This window comes from Lepidochelys kempii, chromosome 1 (genome assembly GCF_965140265.1).
Source record: "Lepidochelys kempii isolate rLepKem1 chromosome 1, rLepKem1.hap2, whole genome shotgun sequence".
NCBI lineage: Eukaryota > Metazoa > Chordata > Testudines > Cheloniidae > Lepidochelys > Lepidochelys kempii.
In genome coordinates this window covers 198,657,558-198,679,407 of record NC_133256.1, presented here as the reverse complement: position 1 = coordinate 198,679,407, position 21,850 = coordinate 198,657,558, and the positions used below count along the sequence as shown (strand labels likewise).

Here is a 21,850-nt window from a genome sequence, read left to right as displayed (position 1 = left end):
GATTTGAGTTGTTCCCTTATTGGTCCTTTGGGTCAGGTGCCAGCCAGGTTAGCTGAGCTTCTTAACCCTTTACAGGTAACAGGATGTTGCCTCTGGCCAGGAGGGATTTTATAGCACTGTATACAGAAAGGTGGTTACCCTTCCCTTTATATTTATGACAGCCTCTCACTGCTTTTTTATTTTGCTGTTTAGCCAGGGTGGCTCTTTTTTGATTCTCTTACTAGGTTTTTTAATTTCGGGTATACATTTAAGTTGAGCCTTTGTTACGGTGTCTTTAAAAAGTTTCCACGCAGCTTGCAGAGATTTCACTGTTGGCACTGTACCCTTTAATTTCTGTTTAACTAACCTCCTCGTTTTTGTGTAGTTCCCCTTTCTGAAATTTAAATGCTACAGTGTTGGGCCGCAGTGGTGTTTTTCCTGCCACAGGGATATTAAATTTAATTATATTATGCTCACTATTATCAAGTGGTCCAGCTATATTCACCTCTTGGACTAGATCCTGTGCTCCACTTAGGACTAAATCAAGAATTACCTCTCCTCTGGTGGGTTCCAGGACCAGGACTCCAAGAAGCAATCATTTAAGGTGTCAAGAAACTTTATCTCTGCATCCTGTCCTGAGGTGACATGTACCCAGTCAATATGGGGATAATTGAAATCCCCCATTCTTATTTTCAAAAGCAATTCATGATCTTTGGTGCCTAACATGAGACCCCTCAAAGAGGCCTGATTTTCAGACTGAGCCCTGCCCACCCTCTGAAAACTGGGTTTCTCAAGTTGGGCATCCAAACATCACAAGATGCTTGTGAAATCCTTGAATTGCAATATAAGAATACAGAGTGGGACTTTCAAAAGTGCTCAGTCAGAATTGGTCTAACTCTGGGTGCTTTTCACAGTCTCACCCATAACAGGCAGAGATAAACAAACCTTTTATTTCACAGATCTGCTGGGCTTCGTTTTAATGATGACTGAGCAAAGAGAGCTCCACTCCCTGACTGCAAATGTATTCTCTTCTCCCATGTCCTGAGCATTTAGAATTTAGATAGCACTTCACAACTTCAAAGTGCTTTATGCATTTTAACTAATGAATGCTCACAACAACTCTGCATTACCTCCCTTTTAAAGATGGGGAAACTGAGGCACAAGGGCAGTTACAATGACTTGAGCAAGGCCACACAGCAAGTCAGTGGCAGAGACGGGATGACAACTCAGGCGTTCCTAGCCTGTTGCTTATTCCTCTGGTCCACTGCTGCTCAAGAGATTAAATGGAGACCTACTGCTATTCTCTTAACAGGTTGCTCTCTGCCGCTGGGAATGGAAAATGGGGAGATCAAAAAAGCTCAGATTACAGCTTCTTCCTATAAGATATCCTGGTATAACGCATGGGAGCCTTCCCTCGCGCGTCTCAATCAGCAAGGGAGGCTGAATGCCTGGCAAGCAAAGGTAACAAGCAAACAGAAGAAAAAACTGCTCAGTCAAAGCTGCTGCTGTTAGCAAATGTGCTGCTGCTCTGGTGTATGTCTGTGCCTGTGCCCCCTCCATGCTGTGCTCTGGCTGCTTCTTTTCAGTCCTCCTGGGAAAAGCCTGTTTAGTTCCCTTCCAGCGGGAGGTTTGGGACATGCCCAGCTCCTTTAAGGGAGAGAGGTGGTGGTGTTCTTTTTTTAAAAAAAGAACATTTACTGATTTCATAATGTGACGTGGAAAGCAATGAAACTGTGTGGAGACTGGAAGCAGGCCCAGCAGCCCTTACTCATGGGAGTGGTTTCTTTGGACTCAGTGGATGAGTAAGCGCTGAAGGTTGGTGGCCTGTGAGCCAAATTCATCTGGTGTAATCCTGTTGGCTTTACTGTTGATCGGCAGTACTGCCTAGTGACTAGAGCATTGGAGTGAGACTCCGGAGGCCAGCTCTGTCACTGGCTTGCTGGGTGACCTTGAGCAAGTCAGTTCCCTGCATGTCTCAGTTTCCCTATTTGTAAAATGGGGATGATGATGATACTTTGTAAAGCGCTTTGAGATCTATTGATGAGAAGTGCTTTATAAGAGCTACGGTAATTCACCAGGGATGAATTTTTATTGCTTTTCATTCTGCGTTGGCGATGGAAGTGAATGCTGGATGGAGGGTCAGCGTGTATCATCTGCAGTGATTAAACTGATGTGTGGCCAGCAGAGAATGCTGGTAGCACTTCCCTTAACTTGGTTTGCATAGGTTTGACGTTCTGGGTGGGTGGATGTCTTCATACCACTTTAACTGTCATTGAGCAACGTTTCTGATTGTGCCAATATTACTCTTTGTATTGATTGTAGTCAAACAACAACCAGCAGTGGTTGCAGATTGATCTCCTCAAAGCGAAGAAGATAACCGCTATCACAACCCAGGGTTGCAAGTCCATGTCTGTGGAGCTGTTTGTGAAAACCTACGCCATCCTTTTCAGTGATGAAGGCACAGAATGGAAACCTTATATGGATAACACCACTTCAGTGGGAAAGGTACCATTTTAAACTCGGAGAATTCTGTCCCTTTTTCTGAATCCCGAGCACTTTGTCATACTTCTCAAGGCCCAAATGAGGGACAGCCCCAGAATGAGGGGCACAAAAAATTGTTCCTGCAGTTGAATTTAAAATGCTGGTGGAGTTGTTCTTCTATTTTAGAGAACTCTCGAACTTCCCTTTTGTGGCTCTTCATTTCTGATGTAAATAATTTACACCAGTAAAAGGGAGGAGATGCTACATGTGAGTGGAATGCCGTTGAACCTGGGATGAAATCAGTGGTGTGCCTTTTAAAGAGGGACATTTCAAAGGAATGCACAGAATGTGTATGCGGAAGCCTCTGCCAAACTTCACTGCAAAATATTTTTTGCTTTAATTTTTTTAATTGAATTTAGTGCTGGTGAAAGGTCCCAGATTGACAGAGCTGAGACCTCCATACATCCACACAGCAAGTACAGCACTTACAAAATCCCCCAAGCCACCTTGACGGAAGTGCTTCAATCCCAACCTGCAGGGACCACATCTAGGGATAAGAGAGGGGAGATTTGTCAGTCCCCAGCCAACACAGGGGCCAGTTAGCACCAATTGTGGTGATAGTTTTTGTGATATAGACAGAAACAGAGACCACAGTTTGGATTTGACTGGATTTGAACCAGTGACCTAGAGGAGGAAGGCTGTATATACACCACTGGTGTGATCCAGTCCATCTCCCGGTTCCTGAACGCAGCAACTCTGAAGTATTTAGATACCTTACAAAGCCATCCGCTTTTTTTTAATAATTTTTTCCCAAACTAATTCCTTGTTTTGTTTACTTTCAGGTATTTAGGGGGAATGAGAACAGCAGCGGACAGGTCAAGCATTTCTTAAATCCACCCATATTTTCCAGGTTCATCCGCATTGTTCCAAAAACCTGGAATCGAAGCATTGCTCTCCGGGTAGAACTCTTTGGCTGTGATCCTTCCTAAATGCTGGACACACAGAGTACACACGAACGGCCAAGTCTGGGAGCCTGACACTTTTCAGCAATCACTGTGCAGAACTACATTTTTTAAACTCTTAGAGTAATCAGATTTAGTCCTTCTGAAGTGCCTTTCCTCCAAGGATCTTAGTGTTTTGCCAATGTGAATTAAACGAGAGATTTCATTGGCAGATATTTCATTCATATAAATGTACATTAAGGATAGAACTGCACAGCAGCTGGGAGGGAGCTTCCCAGAGCGGGTGGGTAGACACGTGCTTGCTCCACTTGAGCTTGTGTGCTCGAGCAGCAGCATGGGCGGCAGCTCAGGCTGGCCAACCGCGTATGGACGCAGAGGCCAGGTGGGATTGTTCTCAGGTGGCTAGCCCGTGCCGCCATGGCCTTACTGCTATTTTTAGCACCCAAGCTGGAGCAGAGCTAACACGTGTCTCTTTACCTGCACCATCCGAGCTGCAGTGTAGACCCACCCTTAAAAAGAGAAAGTAACAAACATCAAATCCACAAAGCATGCAAGATTGACATGCCCCTTTCCATGGGAATCTGGGCACCCAAACACATTCCCTCCATTTCTCTACCACTGTCATCTTCCCCCAGTCACACATGTTCTCCTTTTGTCCTGGTCCTGACCTAATTTTACACTAAATCTCCTGAGGGCAGGGACCTTGGGCTTAATCCTGAGCCCAGATTTGCTCTCTCTGTAGCCCCCTCACTGCTGAAAGCTATCAGATGTCCCTCCCTAGGCATTCCCCTTGAAGGGGGAGTCCCCAGTACACATAAAACCACTGTCTATACCACCATCCAGTAGCCGTTGGTGTTGGGGCTGGGAAGCGGGTGTGATGCTGCACTCCAGCTATCCCTGGCTGGTAGGTGGTCCCTTGGAGGGTCATAGCCAGCCAGTGTAGACAAGAGAAGCCTCCACTCTGCTCTGATCTCTGCTGGGGCTGACATAGAAGTGGCCTCAAGATCAAGGATCTGCAACCCCTTCTCTGAGAATCTAGGGCCCTCATCTTTATATTTGCTTTTTTAAACACCACGCATGCCTCTGACTCTATATATCCTAAATAACCATTAATCTTCTCAGCACCCCTGGGTGGGGATCAACAGTATCTTTATAGGTGGCAGGAAAGAAGCATAGAGAGAGACAGTGATTTGCCCAAGATCATGGCAGGTCAGTGGTAGAACCAGAAACAGGATTCGTGGCTTCCAGTCCCATGCTCTAACCACTAGAAGCTAGGCAATGCTGTTTTGTTATCCCTACTGGAAGAAACAAGCCTTCTTGGCTGTTGATGAGAAACGTGATGGCAATAAAATAGGATTCGATAACACTACGGTAAAGACACCTACACCTTGTCTATGCTACAGCATTTGCCAACATTATTGCTGGTGGCACTGCTGTGGTGCAGAAAACATTTATAGATTTTCTCTGGATGGATGCGCTCAGTGAGAATATATTTGCTATCCCTGAATATATCTTTTTAGCAGAGTTTTAGCTAAGCTTTTAGTACTGTCCTAGGCTCCAGTCTTGTCAGCAGAGGACTGCCTCTGCTCACCTGGGTCCTTCATGGCCTGGGGCAGAATATCATCAAGAACCCAGGGCCATGTTTTGGTCTCTAACCTTATAAAGTATTGTCTCAAGCTGTTTCAAGAGAATTAGAGTTCTTATATCAAAAAATGTATGTGTTTCCAAGTAAAGATGTATAAAAAAGTGAAATAAAATTTTAAAACCTCAATCAATATTTTTTTCACATTTTATTCTGCCTTTTTAAAATATTTCATACTGTCACCGTTTTCCACTTGAAAGTACAGCTGAATTTCTGGAGTGAAGAGCAAAATGTTAACGTTTCTGATTTTCCATATTTTGAAAGGCAACTTTGCCAGCTTGACAAAACCATCACCAAAAATGAAATGTTTGCAACAGAAAATGGCCTGGAACAAAATCACAAAACTAATAATTTTTGTTGACCTTTTCTGAACCTTTTCCAATTCCAATATATCTTTTTAGAGAGGGGCGACCACATCTGCATAATGTGGGCATACGTACCATGGATTTATATAGAGGCAACTTGATATTTTCTGTCTTATCTATCCTTTTCTTAATGTTTCCTAACGTTGTTAGGTTTTTTGACTGTGGCTGCAGTTTTGTGATGTTTTCACAGAACTATCCACAATGACTCCAAGATCCTTCTTGAGTGGTAACAGCTTATTTAGACCACATCATTTTTTATGTATAGTTGCGATTATGTTTTCCAATGTGCATTACTGTATATTTATCAACATTGAATTTCATCTGCCATTTTGTTGCCCAGTCACCCAGTTTTGTGAAATCCTTTTGTAGCTCTTTGCATTCTGCTTTGGACTTAACTATCTTGAGTAGTTAAGTCTCAGCTGCAAATTTTGCCACCTCACTGTTTACCCCTTTTTCCAGATCATTTATGAATATGTTGAATAGTTCTGGTCCCAGTACAGACCCTTGGGGGACACCACTATTTACCTCTCTCCATTCGAAAACTGACCATTTATTTCTACCCAAACAGTGGATGCATGCCTCCAATCAGAATTGCTGATACAGTCTTTGCCAGTTCTTCTGTTGGCTTTCCCCCAACCTACCAACAGTATTTCAGTGTTATCTGGATTGAATCTTAGTCTGCTTGCCCTCATGCAGGCCTCGGTCCCACACAGGCAGTGCATCATTCATGCCATGCCGCTGGCAGAGCGGAATGTTATGGAGACATAGAGTTGGGTATCACCAGTGTATTGGAGACAATGTAGACTATGTCTCCTTACTAACCCTCCCAGAAGCCTCCTCATATGCACATTAAATAGAAACAAAACTGAGAAAGCCATGGGGCACTTCACATGACATAACCTTAAGCAACACGGCACTGCAGAAGTGAGGAATGCCAGCATCAGCTGAAACTGCAGGGGGAATTTTGGATGGGCAGAACATAATTAGGTAAATTTGGCCAGGACACCAGGCTAGGAAGCAGAGTGAACTAAATACAAGTTGAGACAGATTATTAAATATTTTGATATCCTGAAAAAACTTTTTTTGAACCCTCTCTCCTGGCCTTCAAACCATAGGCGCTGACTTCTACTGGCGCTGGTGGATGCTCGGCCCCTGCTCTGCCCCCGTTCCAACCCCTTCCCCAAAGTCCCCGCCCCAACTCAGCCCCCTCCCTGCCCCTATTCCGAGGTAGGTGGAGGAATGGGGACGTGGTGTAGTCAGGGGAGGGGGAGGAGGCGGAGGTGAGGTGGGGCATGGGGTGGGGATGGGAGCTTGGCTGCTGGTGGGTGCAGAGCACCCACTAATTTTTCCCCGTGGGTCGTCCAGCACTGGAGCACCTACAGAGTTGGCGCCTATGCTTCAAACAACTCCCTAACCTTGCCAAGCTCATCATCAGAAGCAAATTCCCCACAGACTAGGATACACCAACTCAAAGGGGCACCAGGCCCTGCCTGCACAACAGATGTAAAACCTTTATATGTATATCCACTGCTACAATGATTAGCACCCCCACAACAAACATTTCAAGATAGAGGGGTCCTACACATTCTTTTCAAAACACGTGGTACACCTCATACAGTGCATCAAATGCCCCAGTAATAACTATGTGGGTGAAACCAGACACTCACTATGCTCTCAAATGAACTCACACAGAACAATGATAAAAGACACAAACATCACATCACCTGTGGTGAACACTTTTCACAAAGCAATCACTCCATATCTGATCTTTCAATACTTGTCCTTAATGGAAAGTTGCACAATACCTTCAAATTCAAAACCCTGAGCTTAACAGGGACACTGGTTTTATGGCTCATTGCAACAATTTGTGACACACCTTACTGCCTGCTATCCTTAATTGCTCATTTCAAACCCTTTATGCATAACAATCTAGCCCCTAACCGCTCATTCTTTTCAAGTGACCACCTCCAGTATGACAGGTTTCAGAGTAACAGCCGTGTTAGTCTGTATTCGCAAAAAGAAAAGGAGTACTTGTGGCACCTTAGAGACTAACCAATTTATTAGAGCATAAGCTTTCATGAGCTTGTTACCCTTCTGCTTAACAATCTGTTCCAACTTGTATTTAGCTCAGACCCTCTGTTTCCTTCCCCTGACCTGACAAGGAGCTCTGTGTAACTCGCTAGCTTGTACCTTTCACCAGCAGAAGTTGATCCAATAAAGAGCTAGTACCTCACCCACCTTGTCTTTCTATTTATAGTTTGTTTCATTTTTCTAGCTGAGTTTTTTTGTGTACTGGTTCACAACAGTGCACAGGATGCTTTAAATACAAAAATGCTTTGTAGTGCCAATTTACACAGACATTTCAGAAGAACATTTCTGCACATGTGAGATTTATTTTGTAAATCCTTGCCCGGAACCACAGATCTAAACTTGACAGCCTCCCCTTTAATTTACTTCTCAATGAACCCAGCAGTTCATGAACTGGGTAAGATGTAAGCTACAACTGTTGTTGTTTTTGTCCCTCTGGCTGCGTTGTGCTTTCATATGATTTATTCAGGTTTCATGCTGACTAAGAACATCGCCTAAGGGTCACTGCGCCCTAGATGTCAGGCAAGAAATGCCGCTTTGTTACTAAGAGCACTAGACAAGGCGGAACCAGGATGGGCTGATGTGATTTTGCCTTCCAATATGCCTGCAGCAATTTCTGAGAATTGTTTAAAACCATGTGATTGCTGAACAAGCTCCGCCAAGTTCTGGCCTGACCTAATTCAACATCTCACACAGCAAACACTTAAGATGAAATTCACCCTGGTGTGCAGGGCCACCAGAAGGCCTTCTGCAGCACTGAAGCCCTATGTCAAGGTGCTGGTGGAGTGGCATGGGGAAGTTTTGGCAGCCCCTGTGCTCTGGGGGTAGGGGGAGGTTTCTCTGTGCAGCCACATAGCCCAGCACAGACGTGAGCTAGGGATGGGGCCATGGGATCCAACATCTATGTGGATCCACTTGAGAGTGCCTGGCATAGAAGCAAGTGGGGGAGTGCTACACTGCATTCACCAGGCTTCAGGTAGATTTTGCCTCCCTAAGTCCATGACCTTCCCCACCCAATTATTTGCACTATATGTGGGTGAAGTGAATTTCACATTTGAAATTCAAGGACCTGGTTGTGCTTTCCAGTATGTCCACTCAACTCCCCATGACTTCAGTGTGAACTCCATGGGTGTAATTGAGATCACAACTGAGCCCTACACTCTTAAAGGGTTACGGCCAGGGTACAGAATACCCTTGGATTTCCACCTGTTCTGAAGTTCTTATCTTCAAAATCACATCCATTTACACTTGGCAACTTTCCTCCCATTTTCATGTTGAACCAGGTGATGAATCCTTTCATATCCTCTTTATGTTGCATGATGTATTTGTTTATATAAAATATTACTCACAAGGATATGCTCAGGAGATTACATGCATAAATTTTGGGTGGATCCCAACAGATAGCATCACACATTCATTATGCTGGTTTGGTGCGACAGCCAGGATTCATATGACATAGTGTAGAAACAGTCTCCCTGGTAAGCTTCATGCTATATGTTACAACTTTGAAAGGGTCTGTATAGACTGATTCCTCACTCTGGCACTTCGCGTGCAGAAGGTGGGGGCCCACAAGGATTCTAAAACTTAATACTGGCTACTCCAGGCTTGTATTAAACTCCCAAGGTTACAGTTTCTCTCTGACCTTGGATGGGTAGATGCTACCACCACTGAAATGCAAAAAAAAATCCCCTTTGGACCCAGGAACGCATACTTGGGGTACCCTCAAGCCCTTTCAACCCTGCTCTGGGGAACAGCTGAGAAAGAAAACAAAGGAAATCAGCTGTTGCCACAAGCTAATTAAACAACATATGCACAAACCTCTTAGGACACAAAAACCCAATCCTGGTATTAAAAAAGGTACATTTTATTAAAAACAAAAAAAGAAAATACATTTGGAACGTAGGCTATTGCTAGATTTAAAAAGAGCAAATATAATAAGAAGCATCAAGAATGGTTTTCTTGAAGTCCAGCTTAATGGTTACAAGCAAAACAAAAGCATTTGGGGGTTAGCACAGAGGAGTCCACAAACCTTACAGAAATAAAAGATATAAACCTAATTGTGTCTTCCTAGACATTCCCTGATCTACTTACATATCTGGGGTTTCAGATAAGTAATTCCTAGGTATGAGTTGATGAATTTTTATAGCTGGTTTAAAGCTTCTTACAGCATTGCTGCTCTGTGTCTTCTCTCTCTGGAGAACAACAACAGCCAGACAAAGGGAAAGTTTTTTCCCAATTTTTAAAAGTTCTAACCCTCCCATTGGTTCTTTTGATCAGGTGCCCACTCCCTTCCTTTTACCTATGGGCTTTTTTAACGATTTACAGGTAAAGCAAGTAGAGAACAGCTACTAACAGGGATTTTGTAGCTAACTGGCTGGCTGGGTGTCTATAAAAAGGAGCTACCTCCCCACTTCATTTATTACAGGGTTCATTTGTGCAGAGCTACTACATCCACAGAAGTAATAGTGTTCAGTACTCGTAATAGGATCAACCGATAGAGCAGTCAAATTTCTGACTGGAAAATTAGAAACAAAATCTTGTGACAATGGAGGGAAGCCCCTACTTTTCACATTTATTTACTATTTTCCAACTGGAAAAAAGGGTTGGAAAAAAGTGAGCATATTATGTTTTCCCTACTTTCAGACACTTCTTAGCCTTTACCCTCCTTTTTTCATGAGAAAGAAGGAAACAAATTTAAAAGGGAGAAAAATACAGTGGGAACAAAAATCCAGAAAACTGATGATGTAATGTTTCTAACCTGATAGATAAACCTGTAACCAAACTAGAGTGGTTTGGTAGGTGGAGTTTTTGTAGACCCAGACAGAATGGGAATTCACCTTCTCACCAGCCTCCTCATGCAGCTTCAATTACTCTTCTGAATTCATCTCTCACGTCTAATAAAACCACCTGAATTGTGTTCAGGAAATGTCAGTGCTGCTCAGAGGAGCATTACCTTCCTGTGGCGAGTTTGAGAGGGGAATGTACTAGGCCAAATGCCTGCCTAGTGTTAGGGTCTCAGAGGGTCTCCTTCTGGATCCACCTCCTCCTAGCATAGAGGGTCTCAGCTGTGTCTGTTGCACTATTCCCTCCCACCTTGGACCTCCCAAAGGCCATTTCAGAGGGTGAGGGATCCATAGCTCTAGAGGGGCAGTCTGGGGGGGGCGGAAAAGAGGGAGATGCATATAGTCTCCTCTAAAACCCTGCAGAAAAACTGGAAGCCAGATGATGTAGCATGAGGCTTAATTAACTCTTCAACGTGTCCCTACACTCTAGTTAAACCCCCTAAAGGGAAGCACTGGGGAACAGCAGCTGAGTGGATCCCTTGCAGCCTGACTTCAATGAAGTAATCCAGTGAAGGAGCTGTGGAGAGCAGCAGGGGCTATCAGCAGTGGCACAGGTTCGCCTCCTGTGGGATCTCTGATAGAATTGCTATTCTCTTTTGTGAAAAACTGATCTTTATTTTCCAGAAATATACAATCTTATTCTCTCATTTCTCCATCTTCTTCTTCTACTCCTCTGATGTACAGGACATTCTTACAGCTTATCAAAACTTCACCAAGGTGTCCTGACAATGCACCATCTATGTATTCTTCTGTGCTTACAAGCTGCATGTTCATGTAGCCATCGACAGACACCAGGTAGCCCTTGTACTCCATCCCCCACTTCAGCTTCACCATCACCGGCTTCCCTGTCAGCCCATTCAGGAAGGGCTTGGGGTTCAGCGGCAAGCTCATGGTAACGCAGCCTGGCACAAGGCAGCAGTAAAAACAAAAATTACTCACTGGGCCGCATGTGCATCCAAAGGATGTAAGACTCACAAAGTTCAAACTCCTACCTCCAGTCTGCTGACTTCTGGGTGAGGATATGATCCCAGCCAGCATCTAGATCCTCAACCCTTCCTCATTCCAGCAGGCCGGGCCTCTATGCCACCTACTACTCAGACCCTGTGTACAGGGTGCACAGAGGGTATTTATGGCTTTTTGACAGTAAGGACACATTTTTGTTTATTTCTCATATTACAGCTCATGCTTCAGTCACAATTTCAGTTTCTTTCACGCTGATGAGGCTTAAGAGACCAAAGGGGCTTAAAAACAGAGGGGATAAGTGCCTATTTTAATGGACCAGGGAGCTCATTCCATCTATTTGGGGCTTGAGTGAATTATTCCAAATTAAAGAATGGGGATCGCTCCCTCCTTGTTCCCATGTCCCATACACAAGAACAAGAGGATGCAATGATATCGAGGGGCAGTAGCATAAGAGCCACTGAAAAAGAATTTTTGCTGCACACAGAGGACAGACAGCCTGCAAAAATCACTGCCATAGGAAGATGTGGATGGTGACAAAATGTTTGGCTGGGTGCTATAAAGAGCTGGCTAATATTATGACACTAGTAACTTTTGCAGCTATGCAAGTTAAGATATAATGATGGAGAGGGTGAGAAAAACCCATGGTTCTAGGTATAAGAAAATAACTTATTACAGGAGTCATCAAGATAGGTGCATTATGGAGGTTTATTCTGCTACTTCCCTTTCATGCCTCAGGTATTAGCCCTAGTTAGAAGCAGGATACTTGATTGCACGAATGAATGGTATGATCCAGTCTGGTAAATCCTATTAAGTCATCCTATTGTATTGCAGCTCCCTCTTTGTGGAGCAAAGCGTGGGTGAAAGAAAACAAAGCATAGGAGCTGCAGCAATGCAGGTGTGAGCTAGGAAGCGGAGCACAAGGGGAGATGGAAAAACAGGGAGTTCCTGCAATGCTGCAGGATGGATCTGAACCGAGAGCAGAGAATAGCAAATTATCTAGGAAATATGTGTATATTTTTTAGAATAGCTCCAATCAGAGCTTAGAATGAATTGTTCTCTTTCCTCCTTTCTTCTCTCTCTAAAATATTATTTCATGTGATCATTATCTCATTCTCTGCATAATATGTTCTTGTTCTAGTAAGATAGTGAGGAGCTATTTTTACTGAATTTGAGGAATGCTGCCAGCTCTGATCTTGCCTGGGGGGAAAAAAAGTACTGGAACTCACCCTTTGAAGTTCAGGTTGTGCCCTGCTGGAAAAGAATCAGGACACAATGGAAGATAAAAGATCCCTTTGTTGAATGTGCATCAGGGAAGCCTTGTGATTCAGGGCAGGTCTACAGTAGAAGCTCAAACTGGCTGCTATGGTGCAATTGGTGAAGATGTTCTATGCTGATGGGAGACCGGGAGAGAGCTCTCTCATCAGCATATTAAAATCACCTCTACGAGAGGCAGTAGCTATCACACTGGCTCTTAGGTCGGTATAACTTACGTCACTTGGCCGTGGCTGAGTCACACCCCTGAGCCCTGGTCTACACTAGGACTTTAGGTCGAATTTAGCAGCCTTAAATCGATGTAAACCTGCACCCATCCACACGATGAAGCCCTTTATTTCAACTTAAAGGGCTCTTAAAATGGATTTCCTTACTCCACCCCTGACAAGTGGATTAGTGCTTAAATCGGCCTTGCCGGGTCGAATTTGGAGTACTGTGGACACAATTCGATGGTATTGGCCTCCAGGAGCTATCCCAGAGTGCTCCATTGTGACCGTTCTGGACAGCACTCTCAACTCAAATGCACTGGCCAGGTAGACAGGAAAAGAACCGCGAACTTTTGAATCTCATTTCCTGTTTGGCCAGCGTGGCAAGCTGCAGGTGACCATGCAGAGCTCATCAGTAGAGGTGACCATGATGGAGTCCCAGAATCGCAAAAGAGCTCCAGCATGGACCGAACGGGAGGTACGGGATCTGATCGCTGTATGGGGAGAGGAATCCGTGCTATCAGAACTCCGTTCCAGTTTTCGAAATGCCAAAACCTTTGTCAAAATCTCCCAGGGCATGAAGGACAGAGGGCATAACAGGGACACGAAGCAGTGCCGCATGAAACTGAAGGAGCTGAGGCAAGCCTACCAGAAAACCAGAGAGGCGAACGGCCGCTCCGGGTCAGAGCCCCAAACATGCCGCTTCTATGATGAGCTGCATGCCATTTTAGGGGGTTCAGCCACCACTACCCCAGCCGTGTGCTTTGACTCCTTCAATGGAGATGGAGGCAACACGGAAGCAGGTTTTGGGGACGAGGAAGATGATGATGATGAGGTTGTAGATAGCTCACAGCAAGCAAGCGGAGAAACCGCTTTTCCCGACAGCCAGGAACTGTTTCTCACCCTGGACCTGGAGCCAGTACCCCCCGAACCCACCCAAGGCTGCCTCCTGGACCCGGCAGGTGGAGAAGGGACCTCCGGTGAGTGTACCTTTTAAAATACTATACATGGTTTAAAAGCAAGCATGTGAAAGGATTAATTTGCCTGGCATTCGCGGCTCTCCTGGATGTACTCCCAAAGCCTTTGCAAAAGGTTTCTGGGGAGGGCAGCCTTATTGCGTCCTTCATGGTAGGACACTTTACCACTCCAGGCCAGTAACACGTACTCGGGAATCATTGTACAACAAAGCATTGCAGTGTATGTTTGCTGGCGTTCAAACAACATCCGTTCTTTATCTCTCTGTGTTATCCTCAGGAGAGTGAGATATCATTCATGGTCATCGGGTTGAAATAGGGTGCTTTTCTTCAGGGGACATTCAGAGAAGCCTGTTCCTGCTGGGCTGTTTGCCTGTGGCTGAACAGAAATGTTCCCCGCTGTTAGCCACGGGGAGGGGGGAGTGTTGAGGGGGTAGCCACGCGGTGGGGGGAGGCAAATGCGACCTGGTAACGAAAGCACATGTGCTACGTATGTAATGTTAACAGCAAGGTTTACCGTGAAAGAGTATAGCCACTGTTGTATAAAATGTGTCTTTTTAAATACCGCTGTCCCTTTTTTTTCCTCCACCAGCTGCATGTGTTTCAATGATCACAGGATCTTCTCCTTCCCAGAGGCTAGTGAAGATTAGAAAGAAAAAAAAACGCACTTGAGATGAAATGTTCTCCGAGCTCATGCTGTCCTCCCACACTGACAGAGCACAGACGAATGCGTGGAGGCAAATAATGTCAGAGTGCAGGAAAGCACAAAATGACCGGGAGGAGAGGTGGCGGGCTGATGAGAGTAAGTGGCAGGCTGAAGACAGGGCTGAAGCTCAAATGTGCCGGAGCATGATGAGAGGAGGCAGGATTCAATGCTGAGGCTGCTGGAGGATCAAACCAGTATGCTCCAGTGTATGGTTGAGCTGCAGCAAAGGCAGCTGGAACACAGACTGCCACTACAGCCCCTGTGTAACCAACCGCCCTCCTCCCCAAGTTCCATAGCCTCCACACCCAGACGCCCAAGAACGCGGTGGGGGGGCCACCGGCCAACCAGCCACTCCGCCACAGAGGATTGCCCCAAAAAAAAAGAAGGCTGGCATTCAATAAATTTTAAAGTTGTAAACTTTTAAAGTGCTGTGTGGCATTTTCCTTCCCGCCTCCACCACCCCTCCTGGGCTACCTTGGTAGTCATCCCCCTATTTGTGTGATGAATGAATAAAGAATGCATGAATGTGAAGCAACAATGACTTTATTGCCTCTGCAAGTGGTGATCAAAGGGAGGAAGGGAGGGTGGTTAGATTACAGGGAAGTAGAGTGAACCAAGGGGCAGGGGGTTTCATCAAGGAGAAACAAAGAGAACTTTCACACCGTAGCCTGGCCAGTCATGAAACTGGTTTTCAAAGCTTCTCTGATGTGTACCGCGCCCTCCTGTGCTCTTCTAACCGCCCTGGTGTCTGGCTGCGCGTAACCAGCAGACAGGCGATTTGCCTCAACCTCCCAGCCCGCCATAAACGTCTCCCCCTTACTCTCACAGATATTGTGGAGCACACAGCAAGCAGTAATAACAGTGGGAATATTGGTTTCGCTGAGGTCTAAGCGAGTCAGTAAACTGCGCCAGCGCGCCTTTAAACGTCCAAATGCACATTCTACCACCATTCTACACTTGCTCAGCCTGTAGTTGAACAGCTCCTGACTACTGTCCAGGCTGCCTGTGTACGGCTTCATGAGCCATGGCATTAAGGGGTAGGCTGGGTCCCTAAGGATAACTATAGGCATTTCGCAAAAAGAAAAGGAGTACTTGTGGCACCTTAGAGACTAACCAATTTATTTGAGCATAAGCTTTCGTGAGCTGAAGTGAGCTGTAGCTCACGAAAGCTTATGCTCAAATAAATTGGTTAGTCTCTAAGGTGCCACAAGTACTCCTTTTCTTTTTGCGAATACAGACTAACACGGCTGTTACTCTGAAACCTATAGGCATTTCAACATCCCCAACAGTTATTTTCTGGTCTGGGAATAAAGTCCCTTCCTGCAGCTTTTGAAACAGATCAGAGTTCCTGAAGATGCGAGCGTCGTGTACCTTTCCCGGCCACCCCACATTGATGTTGGTGAAACGTCCCTTTTGATCCACCAGAGCTTGCAACACAATTGAAAAGTACCCCTTGCGGTTTATGTACTCGCAGGCTTGGTGCTCCGTTGCCAAGATAGGGATATGGATTCCGTCTATGGCCCCACCACAGTCAGGGAATCCCATTGCAGCAAAGCCATCCACTATGACCTGCACATTTCCCAGGGTCACTACCCTTGATATCAGCAGATCATAGAATCATAGAATATCAGGGTTGGAAGGGACCTCAGGAGGTCATCTAGTCCAACCCCCTGCTCAAAAGCAGGACCCATCCCCAATTAAATCATCCCAGCCAGGGCTTTGTCAAGCCTGACCTTAAAAACTTCTAAGGAAGGAGATTCCACCACCTCCCTAGGCAACGCATTCCAGTGTTTCACCACCCTCCTAGTGGAAAAGTTTTTCCTAATATCCAACCTAAACTTCCCCCACTGCAACTTGAGACCATTACTCCTTGTCCTGTCCTCTTCCACCACTGAGAATAGTCTAGAACCATCCTCTCTGGAACCACCTCTCAGGTAGTTGAAAGCAGCTATCAAATCCCCCCTCATTCTTCTCTTCCGCAGACTAAACAATCCCAGTTCCCTCAGCCTCTCCTCATAACTCATGTGTTCAAGACCCCTAATCATTTTTGTTGCCCTTCGCTGGACTCTTTCCAATTTATCCACATCCTTCTTGTAGTGTGGGGCCCAAAACTGGACACAGTACTCCAGATGAGGCCTCACCAATGTCGAATAGAGGGGGACGATCACGTCCCTCGATCTGTTCGCTATGCCCCTACTTATACATCCCAAAATGCCATTGGCCTTCTTGGCAACAAGGGCACACTGCTGACTCATATCCAGCTTCTCGTCCACTGTCACCCCTCGGTCCTTTTCCGCAGAACTGCTGCCTAGCCATTCGGTCCCTAGTCTGTAGCTGTGCATTGGGTTCTTCCGTCCTAAGTGCAGGACCCTGCACTTATCCTTATTGAACCTCATCAGATTTCTTTTGGCCCAATCCTCCAATTTGTCTAGGTCCCTCTGTATCCTATCCCTGCCCTTCAGCGTATCTACCACTCCTCCCAGTTTAGTATCATCCGCAAATTTGCTGAGAGTGCAATCCACACCATCCTCCAGATCATTTATGAAGATATTGAACAAAACCGGCCCCAGGACCGACTCCCGGGGCACTCCACTTGACACCGGCTGCCAACTAGACATGGAGCCATTGATCACTACCCGTTGAGCCCGACAATCTAGCCAACTTTCTACCCACCTTATAGTGCATTCATCTAGCCCGTACTTCTTTAACTTGCTGACAAGAATACTGTGGGAGACAGTGTCAAAAGCTTTGCTAAAGTCAAGATACAATACATCCACTGCTTTCCCTTCATCCACAGAACCAGTAATCTCATCATAGAAGGTGATTAGATTAGTCAGGCATGACCTTCCCTTGGTGAATCCATGCTGACTGTTCCTGATCACTTTGATTGCGTGGGCTACTTGCATCACAGCAGCCCCCACAGTAGATTTGCCCACTCCAAATTGATTCCCAACTGACCAGTAGCTGTCTGGCATTGCAAGCTTCCACAGGGCTATCGCCACTCGCTTCTCAACTGTGAGGGCTGCTCTCATCTTGGTATTCATGCACTTCAGGGCAGGGGAAAGCAAGTCAAAGTTCCATGAAAGTGTCCTTACGCATGCGAAAGTTTCACAGCCACTGGGAATCATCCCAGACTTGCAACACTATGAGGTCCCACCAGTCTGTGCTTGTTTCCCGAGCCCAGAATCGGCGTTCCACAGCATGAACCTGCCCCATTAGCACCATGATGCATGCATTGCCAGGGCCCATGCTTTCAGAGAAATCTGTGTCCATGTCCTGATCACTCACGCGACCGCGCTGACGTCGCCTACTCGCCTGGTATCGCTCTGCCAGGTTCTGGTGCTGCATATACTGCTGGATAATGCGTGTGGTGTTTAATGTGCTCCTAATTGCCAAACTGAGCTGAGCGGCCTCCATGCTTGCCTTGGTATGGCGTCCGCACAGAAAAAAGGCACGGAACGATTGTCTGCCGTTGCTCTGACGGAGGGAGGGGCGACTGACGACATAGCTTACAGGGTTGGCTTCAGGGAGCTAAAATCAACAAAGGGGGTGGCTTTACATCAAGGAGTATTTCAGGCAGGACTTCACGGAGGGTTCCAATAAGAAATGGTGCACCTAAGTTATTGTTCTTATTGGAAGAAGGAGGTTAGCCTGGCCTCTGATTGATACATGGCTATATTTACCTCGCTGCACCTTCTCTGTGAGTGACTGCAGTGTGACCTAGAGGAACGAGTCCCCTAGACGGGGGACGGGAGGAAGCAAATGAGTAGAAAACAAATCTGGTCTATTTCTTGTTTTGATACACTCCATCTATCTTTTACATCTTTGGCTGGCAGCAGATGGTGCAGAAGGACTGCATGCCATCCTCATCTCTTGCCTGCCTGGCAGAAGATGGTACAATACGACTGCTAGCAATCCATATCGCCTGCCTGCTCACCATAAGATGGTTCAATAGGACTGACTGCAGGACTAAAGAGAATGACTTGATCAAGTCACTCCAAATTTAGTCCCTGTGCCCATGTCTGCCAAGGCGTTCCTGGCTTACGTGGCCAGGAGCACCTCGGACATGACGATGACGGCTACCAGTCCTATTGCACCATCTGCTGCCACAAGGCAATGGGTTGCTGCTACTGTGTAGCAATGCAGTACCGCGTCTGCCAGCACCCAGGAGACATACGGTGACAGTGAGCTGAGCGGGCTCCATGCTTGCCGTGGTATGGCGTCTGCACAGATAACTCAGGAAAAAAGGCGCAAAATGATTGTCTGCCCTTGCTTTCACGGAGGGAGGGAGGGAACGGGGGCCTGACGATATGTACCCAGAACCACCCGCAACAATGTTTTAGCCCCATCAGGCATTGGGATCTCAACCCAGAATTCCAATGGGCAGCAGAGACTGCGGGAACTGTGGGATAGCTACCCTCAGTGCGACGCTCCAGAAGTCGACTCTAGCCTCGGTACTGCGGAAGCACTCTGCCGAGTTAATGCACTTAATGCACTTAGAGCATTTTCTGTGGGGACACACACACTTGAATATATAAAACCAATTTCTATAAATTTGACCTAATTTCATAGTGTAGACATACCCTGAGTGACAAATTATACGGACATAACCTATAGTGTTAACAAGCCCTAGCGTTAAGGAAAGAGAGGGAGTGGGGGAACTCCTGAAGGTGACTCATAATGTGAGATGAGCAATGACTGTATATTTGGTATATAGTATTGTGTTTTCCTGGGGCATAAGCATAGGGATGCCAAATTAATTTAATTCTATTCCATTTTAAATTATATTTCATGGGCCAGGGGATAAATTTGGAAATTACTACATCCTAGGGGTGTGGTTTTTTTGTATTTGTATGTTTTTCACAACATACAAGATCTTTAAACATAAAGCGGGGACAGCTACTGTCTAAAATTTACCTATGAATCACCAAAAAATCCTGAGCACAAACCGACTCCATAGTCAGGAGTTTTTATAAACCCTCTGCAGACTTTGTGAATTTTAAGTGCTCAAATACACTTGTTTTCCTTTAGCTTTCCTTAAAATTCTCACAGAGCCTGAATGCGGTCTTCTCTCTTATGTTTCTGTCTGCTGCATGGCAATATGAATTATCATGACCTTATTTGTCTTCTTTTATACAACACCTATGTCTGTCTGGTTTCCTCACACCTTTGCCTGTGACAACTGCCAGATCCATAAAATCTTAGCCTCTTCATTCTCTAGAGCACTTGCAATTTGCTGGTCACAATATCGCAGGGTGCATGTAAATCTGTACTTGCCACAGTCTCCACTGCAGACTCTTGGCAACCTCACTGTGTCAGTCCATATATTCTCTCCCAACCAGGCTCATGCAGGTGATCAGCACATGCTGCACCATCTCTTCCTTTTTGGAACAATTCTGCAGTTCAGGAAGTAGTTCTCTTGGTCAATTTTGTTTCAAAAATTAAGTTTGACTAATTTTCTTCATTCATAATGAGGCTCTCTGTCTCTCTTTCGAGGTCGCCTTCTACAAGCCATGTGCTTATTAATCTTTCATCACAGATTGGTTATTAATTATTTAATAATAATAATGATGATAATTTATAATACGTTAGCACCTAAGAGCCCCAGTCATGGACCAGGACCCCATTGTGCTAGGTGCTGTACAAACACAGAACAAAAAGACAGCCCCAGCCCCAAGGAGCTTAGAATCTAGGTAAAAGATAAGAGACAGCAGATGGATATACACAGGTATGAGCATACAAGGAAACAATGAGAGAATGTTGGTCAGCGTGACTGGCAGTGGTCTCTACACACTGGGGTAGCGGCGGCAGGGCTCTAGCAGCACTTTAAAGGGCCCAGGGCTCTGGCTGTTGCGGGGAGCCCTGGGCCCTTTAAAGGCCCCACCTCTTCTGGGTGAGGCTATGCCCAATGCTCAGGACTCCGGAGTACCGGTAAATCCTTTAAGTTACCTTCACCCCTGGTTTCAGAGTAACAGCCGTGTTAGTCTGTATTCGCAAAAAGAAAAGGAGGACTTGTGGCACCTTAGAGACTAACCAATTTATTAGAGCATAAGCTTTCGTGAGCTTATAGCTCACGAAAGCTTATGCTCTAATAAATTGGTTAGTCTCTAAGGTGCCACAAGTCCTCCTTTTCTTTCTTCACCCCTGGGAATACCATTTTGAACAGCGCTCTGCTCTGGCCCTGCTGGCACGACCTTGCACTGATGGTACATATGAGGTCACACTGGCAGGGGCATGGAGGCATGCTCTTGAAAATGGCATCCCCCACGCGGCATGACCTTGCACACACCATGCATACAAGGCAGGGTTGCCAATTTTGGTTGGATGTATTCTTGGAGGTTTCATCATATGACATATTCTTTAATTAAAGATTAATCTTTAATTCCTGGAGACTCCAGGACAATCCTGAAGGATTACTATTACAAGGTTATGCTGGCGGGGGGAGGGGAGCATCATGTAGGCAGAGGTGGGCTCATGCTGTTACCAAAAGTGCTGAAATGTCTGGTATTCTGGGAACATGTGAACAGCTACTCTATGGTAGGCACATGATGTACTGCAACTTATGTTAGAGGCCACTGACCTTGCTGGGTGTGTGATATAGTACAGGCTGGTGTACACAGGATATGTTACAAGCTGCTGTTGGTAATGTGCATGGGATACGTCATGGGGTAATGGGTCAGATGGAAGGTACGCAACGTTGCCAGCTCTTGTGATTTTATTGTAAATATGTGACTCTTCTCAAAGCCCCAGCCTTGAAGTCATTTGACTATGTGAGAAGTTCAGCTTGTGCTATTTAAAAACAGCACATTTCTAGCACTTGTGGCTATGGAGGGGGAAAAAATGGAAAATATGACCTTCTTGAGGCTCAAACCACAGAGGACAAATAAAACCAACAACAGTATTTATTATGTTTAGGATCCCAGGACTTTTAAGTTAGGCTCAAGTTTTCTCAGGGCCTGACTCCTGAATGTTAACTACTTATGCTAAACAATCTGTTCACCTTGTATTCAGCTGTGACACTGTGAGGACCTTTCCCAGACCTGAAGAAGAGCTCTGTGTGTGTGTGTGGCTCAAACACTTGTGCCTCTCACCAACACAAACGGGGCCCATCACAGCTATTACTTCACCCACCTTGCCTCTCTGCACCTGGCAATAAGGAGTAGTACACCAAGCGCGGAGCTGGGCGCATGTCTGTAGAGCCAGACGCTGGGTAGCCAAGGGCGGGACGCGAGCCCACTGTGACAGTCCCGTGCTGCCCTTAGAAGAGCCCAGCCACGTGCCGACCCCGTCCCCACATGCAGTACACTCTCGGTCCCCTTCCCTTTCCTCCTTCCCCGCACCTTACGTTTCGCGTCACAGCATTCTGCCC

The 21,850-nt window shown here is 45.8% G+C and overlaps 1 protein-coding gene and 1 pseudogene across 1 annotated transcript in view; one reads left to right on the top strand and one right to left on the bottom strand.

Moving 5' to 3' along the window:
- Nucleotides 1–3,712, top strand: part of F5 (coagulation factor V) — a 65,920-nt gene extending 62,208 nt beyond the window's left edge. Inside the window, exons 23-25 of the mRNA XM_073308245.1 lie at nt 1,292–1,440; nt 2,302–2,484; nt 3,303–3,712. Coding sequence (XP_073164346.1) covers nt 1,292–1,440; nt 2,302–2,484; nt 3,303–3,449 — 479 coding nt within the window. The 3' untranslated portion in view covers nt 3,450–3,712. The remainder of the gene's footprint in view (nt 1–1,291; nt 1,441–2,301; nt 2,485–3,302) is intronic.
- Nucleotides 3,713–10,996: 7,284 nt separating this feature from the next.
- On the bottom strand, nt 10,997–11,262 carry LOC140905475 (small nuclear ribonucleoprotein F pseudogene; annotated as a pseudogene).
- Nucleotides 11,263–21,850: the final 10,588 nt, after the last annotated feature.